Consider the following 6,754-nt stretch of genomic DNA (forward strand, 5'->3'; position numbering starts at 1 on the left):
GTATGGTGTAATGAGCACAGAAGAATACTATACAAAGGAAAACATTGTTATATGAGATTTGATTCTTTGGAGAAAAATATAGTGATTTACATTGATGATTTAACACTAAGAAAAGTGTTTTTTTACGCTCTTTTAAATGTATTATGAACAAGTTTGCTTTTAAATCTAATTCTCGTAAAGGGAAATGAACTGCTTGAGAACGAACCGAGGTTGTTCAATACAAACTAAGAGGAAGTGCTGTGTTTACCGAAATTTATGTAACTATTTGGTCACTCTTGCTCTAAAAAATAAATATGAAATGTTTTGTTTTTGATGAATGAGTACCTAATATAACGCGCTGCAAGCAGCAAAGAATTACATGGTGCTAGAGTTTAAACAAAATTAATGTTCAACAGGTGAATTTATTCTGATCAGCCAATATACCATTTGTCTCAATTAATTATGAATGAATTTTATTATAATAACTTGAAAGTTGCATATGATATTATATACTAATACATATATTCTGCATTAGAAATAACAACATACAATATTCATGATAAGAAAGGATGATATGCTGTATGATACAACAGATTAACCCGAGGATCGTCTTTCCTTTAGTGCAACTAATAAACAAATTGTAGAATGACTTAGGGTAATGATAAACCACGATAGGGCTTGTTGGATTACATCATGAAATGTACTCATTATTGATAATAAACGAATCAATAAAGGGAAGGTGTTATCAAAATGAATGGCTACAAAAAAGGAATTAAATCATGAACTGAACAAAAGTCATCATCTCAAAAAGTATAGAGAAAGCGTAATATATATTCTACAAAATGGGTCAGCCTTTACATTTGTGTATATGAACCTACTACAACACTCCTATCTGTCAGCTGTGCACATCGACCATTTATTCAAGAAGATAGGATTATACTTTATACCCATGGAAATAAACTAACGACTTTTAAGTGAGTACTTATTTTGTTTTAATATACTAGTTAGAATTCAGTTTTATTTATGAGAAAAATTTCAGTTAATTTAAGTCGATCACAACTTCAACCCCATTAAAATATTTCATTCTTTACGTAATTTTTTGTATTGATATAATTAAGATTTTTGAAGTATGGAAATTTAAATAATGCATCTAAAAATTAAGTTTGAGTAATAACACGTTTTTGGGAATGTGCACAATCTTCAAAGTACACATAAATATGTCCTCATAAATATGAATCAAGAAATGTTATTGAACAAGGTATTGATAACTTATTTTTAAAACCGGAAAAAGTAGGTTGCTAAACACTGCCCTTTTTCAGGCCACTGAAAAAGTATTTAAGATTCAATTTTCACCGATAACTAAGACAGAACTGCATATCTTAATCTCTAAAACAGATAAATGTTAATTTGAGAACACACACACACACACACACACATCAGTTGATACAAATTACATTCTCAATACCTTGAAATAATATTATTTTACAAAAAAATTAATTGACTAACAAAAAAGTTTAACTGTATGATTTAACTTCTAAAACACATGCATTTCAATTTTAAGTCCACTTAAGTTTAAAAACTAGTTTTGGAATTCCAATAATCCTGACTGGATGCTTATTGCAAAATAAATAGGGACATTTTGAGATTTGATTTCATAATAGAGTTGATTAGACGTAGCTGATATAGATGTTCAAGTAAAGTTGCAGGATATATTTATTCAATAGTTATTGTATAATTCTCTATAAAAAAATTGGTCATAAAATTGTACATTTTAAACTCTGGGTTTAAAATTTTTTTTATATCATTTCATTGTAAGATGATGTCGGATATTTTGTAATTGACGTTTTGGTTACGTAAACATAATAAACAAATTAAATTAAATCAGCATTCAACTGAATAATAACAGCATTGCACGACCATTGGAAATATGCTATCTTGGAAATATATTTGAAATCCGAGGTTGTCATGCAAAATTATTGTGTTTTATAGGGTATGTATAAAACTCATTACCACTTTATTTGCACCTTTCTGATTCAAAAAGCCATCAAACGTCTACCGTCATCAGTCTAATGGTCCAGTTTACTTCGTCATGGTGGAAAAATATAGAACTAGCGATTCGGAAAAAATAATAATAATGACTCTATCAAATTGAAGTGAGCACACATTTACGCTATTTTCAGTATTGTTTTTCTTAAGAACAGCTACGTATCTTTTCCAATACTGCAGGGTAGATAAAATAATTTATATTGTAAGGTCCGTGAAAGCATTTGACATTATTTCTTTGACTGCAGAGTGATTCAACAACTTTGGACAGAATTGTTTGTTTCATATGACATGAGTTAAATTGAATATAAATATACCTTTAAATCCTCACTATTCGCATCATGATATGTCAATGACACATCTAACTCTTGTCGATGCATATCTTTTGCATAACAAATAGCAGAAATATTCTTGCAAATTTCAAGAATATTTACAGTATAAAATCGGTTCTTCTGAACTTCATAAAATGTTTAAAATTATTTAAAAGTACATCTACCTATTACTTATCCCGCTGCGTAGGAATACGAACAATCAGGAAATAAAGAATGCAGAAATATTGAATACACTACAGTCAGTAATTGATCATCCGTCAATAAGATCGGAGTGTGTAGTCGGCATGTTAGGTTATTTTTAACTTTTGCATAAAGCACGAACGAATCAATGTCAAGTTCGTAACTATCGAATTTTGAACGTTTGGGAACAAAAATTTTAAAAAAAATAATTCTGGACGAAACAGTCATTTTGGGATATAACTTTTCTATTTCTTGAAAGAGATTTTCATTTTCAACGTAAATAGCTTTTTTATGCAGTTGTTAGGTAAATGCTGTATTTTGTTATTGATCGTAAATATATCTTTCAGAAATATTTTGTCTTCTATAAAACTTCCAACGGTGATACACTATTGTGGAACCTATGATTTTTCGCATGGTTTTAAATGGTCATACAGGTGATCCTGGTCTTTTAAAAACATCAATTACGTTTCTCTATATTGTTTTAGCTGGTCCAAGATGCCCTAGACAACGCCCAGAAGGGGAGAACATGCATAGTAATCGCCCACAGACTATCCACTATCCAAAATGCAGATGTCATACTCGTCATTGATAAAGGCCAGATCATAGAGCGTGGAAATCATCAACAGTTATTAGCTCAGAAAGGCGTCTATGCAACACTGGTCGCCAGCCAAAAACTTATCTGATATAGATATTTTTAAGTTTAATAAATATTTAAATAAGTGATACCTCCTCTGAAAAATGGTACGTTGCATCGTGTAGGCCTTGATCACGACAAACGTCAAACAGTGCTAATTGTGACAGTGCTTCAAGTAATGTTTGACTGCAAATCCAAATCACTCTGCATATATTAATATCATTATATACAGAATATTTATATTTATATTTGCCAGGATTGTTTGTGATATTTTACATCCATTGTCATAATAACGGTATATCTATACATTGTTTGTGGAAATAATTACAACAGTGCCATTCTTAACTTTAATACATTGCTTTCAAGACAGGTTATTCGAGCATTGTTGTATGTATGGACAACAGCGATAATACGGTGAATTTCCGACGTATTATAAGTCAATAAATATCCCATTATAGCTTTGTATATATTGTTTTCCATTTATCTTTGCTCTTTCTCTTATAAAGTGTGCTTGCCTAACACAAAGAATTTTTATAACGCTCAAAATTACTAGTTTCTTATTTATACTTACATTGTTTATTGTTCATTTGTTGCTTTCATGTAGCAGTGATTGGATGCATAATGACAAAGTTCTAGTTATTTTTAACTACAACCTTTGAGGTATTTTATTTAGTTCCGATAATATTGATTGAACCTACATTAGTAGTAAGCGAGACACAGCAATTATAGTTCAAGTGCCGATGGCAACCGTGGAGCAGAAGGCAACAGCTTGACGATATATGTTACTTCAATTTTGTCCATTTGCGAACATTTCATAAATACAGATATATTCTTATCGTATTACGTATTAACCAATATAATGCCAGACATGTTATTATAGAGCACGCACGAGTAGTCATATGACATCAGACATGCTTGCTCGCCTATTTTACCTTGGATTCACGATTACAGAAAGTATGCGTTAATGCTTTGGTTACCATTTCGTTTACTTCTAATCCTCAACACCCTTATATAATTTTTATGGATCTTTAAGAATTTTAAACAAGAATACTAGAAAACTGGAATAGTACATGTCCATTTGTCCATTTAACCTTAGGGTCACCGTCACCGTGGCAGAAAATCTGTTTTACGGTTTCATAAAGCATAACCCTTTCATAGATCCTCACCACAATGGGTAAAACGTATATTATCATTCTACGTCACCCTTATTGTTGACGTTTGCCTCAAGAACCCAGTCAAAACAGATTGTGTTAACGTTTATGATGAAGTTGTTGTATTTGCTTATATATCCCAAGCTTTTGACGATTTTTTTATATTCAGAATGAATCGTTATAAAAGTTAAGGCAATGTATTTGGTGACATGCACGCTTATCTGTTTGCCCCTGTGGTCAAATGTTCAACTGCATAATAATTGCGATTCAGTTTTGATTAAAGTTTTGTTTTAATTTTATGCATATATTTTTTATACCTGGCGAAGCGTTTTCATTATGAATTGGAGAATCATTGTGAAGCTCAAAGAATTCATTCTACATCATGCTTTGTTATTCCTTTTATGTATTGGTGTCAACGTCTTAGTCACAGGATTTTTGTTGTAGGATTTTCGGTAATGTCTAAGCACATGCTATTCTAAATCTATTGAAAGAGTCTCATCTTATTTGGCATTAATCTATATGACGCTATAAAGCTGATTAGCGATTCACCTTCTGAAGGATGAAAAATCAACTGTTTGAAAATGCCTTAAAATGATTCGTATGGAGTGTTTAGTCTCAAAGAGATCTTATTGTCTGGCAGATACTACCATAGTCAAGACCTTCCAAGAGCTGCCATCCGTCCGTTGTATTATTTTTAATCGTTATTTTATCTGGAGTTTAGTATTTCCACGACGCAGTATGAGCACGGCTGCCGAAGTGCGTCTATTTAGGGGTTATGTGCAATACTACTAAAACTGAACTATACCATTTGTTCAAGCTTTCAACAAAACAAAATATTTAGCTGCCAGTATGTTCCCACCAGATGTTAAGTATATGTTCCTTTCCTATGAAACATCTGCCTTTTTCAATGCATTACCCATTTCTCCACTACTGTATGCCTTATTCGCATCGCAATGTCTCTCTGCTAGCAGTTCCTCTGCAATGTGTCAATCCCTACTGTGGGTTTCTCACAGAGCTATGTATTTGCTGGTTGCAATAATGAAATAAACAAAATGAAATTCTTTTTGGCAGGGCTTATAATTTAATTATTTAATAAAACAAAAGCTAAGTTGACTGATTGTTTATCTTTATGTCGGAAGATCCTTTAGTCCAAAATTTGAACCAATCACAGAGCAAATATTTTTGTATTTGCAACTGATTGGAGTAGAACAGTTATAGGATTTTAGATTATTATGCGACAGTGGAAACGTTTAACATTCAGTTTTGTTATCTGGAAACATATTTAGATCAATAAACAGTTTTCAAACGTGACTGCTGTGCTTAAATGATCTTGCCACAGAATGCCAGTTTGGTTGAAACTTCATGCATTATGATTGTTTGCAATTTCACATATACGCATCAAAATAGACAAAAAGATCTCAACATTCTGACATGGATCCCGAAGAGAGACATTTCTGCAAGTATTGCCATTTTAAATTGACTGATATTGCTCGGGTCTTAGATTTCACAAGCCTTTGTTGTGAAAACAGGTATTACAATTTTGCAAAACTTACTACATAAATCTCTATTGCAACAAACCATCATATGTCCCAAGTCTTGTGATTAGATGAACCTCAAAAGTTTTGCAGCTAAGAAATGCACGATAAACTGTTCTAAATCCTGATGCCATTGTAAGCTCATAACCCGGCGCAATGGTATTTGGTGCTACACATACCTATATAGTTTGTTGTATTATGCCAACAAAATGCAATTGTGCATTCGACTGGAGATAACAGCCTTTTTTGAGGCTTTGAGGATATTATAATAAGGACAACATTATTGTATTTGACGACATTATGATGCGGACAATAACTTTAAATGAGGATATGAGGACATCATGAGGATAATGCCTTGTATTTAAGGACATTACAATGGGGACATCATCCTAGCTGCATGATTTTAGGGCATTATAATGGGGATAACAATATTCTGATTAAGGATTTGTTGACATTAGAATGGGACTACCATCCTTGTATTTGTAGGAGTTGAAGACTGTATTAAAAGAAGTCATAAGTTCAGTTTTAATTTTTTAGACTAACAGGCTTTTTTTTATTCTCTTATCTCTGTATAATCACAATACTAAGAATACTGAGAACTTCGAGGGTTCACGTGACATTCTGCCGTAACAGGGTTAGCTGATTTAGCATAAATTGTGAGATATTAATGTTCATCAACTTTGTAATGATGACACTTGAATAATAATATCATTCTGAATTATATACGTTTAAAATCTTTTCCTTTAAAGAGAATTGATCCCAAATTCATAAAACAACACTTTGTCTTATTTTGTACTAAAAGGATTCTGTTTTGTTTTATAAACCACACTAAAACGTTCAAACTATCGGGGGAGATAACCACCTGGAGACTAGATATGTCCTAGTAGAATTTGAATTTTA

The 6,754-nt window shown here is 32.0% G+C and overlaps 1 protein-coding gene across 1 annotated transcript in view; it reads left to right on the plus strand.

The window, feature by feature from the left end:
- LOC149782342 (ATP-dependent translocase ABCB1-like) overlaps positions 1–3,633 on the plus strand; it is a 47,877-nt gene extending 44,244 nt beyond the window's left edge. The window contains exon 28 of the mRNA XM_089933720.1: positions 3,020–3,633. Coding sequence (XP_089789846.1) covers positions 3,020–3,217 — 198 coding nt within the window. The 3' untranslated portion in view covers positions 3,218–3,633. The remainder of the gene's footprint in view (positions 1–3,019) is intronic.
- The last annotated feature ends 3,121 nt before the right edge of the window (positions 3,634–6,754 follow it).

Source organism: Sinohyriopsis cumingii, chromosome 15, assembly GCF_028554795.1.
Source record: "Sinohyriopsis cumingii isolate HCF-2022 chromosome 15, ASM2855479v2, whole genome shotgun sequence".
Taxonomy (NCBI): Eukaryota; Metazoa; Mollusca; class Bivalvia; order Unionida; family Unionidae; genus Sinohyriopsis; species Sinohyriopsis cumingii.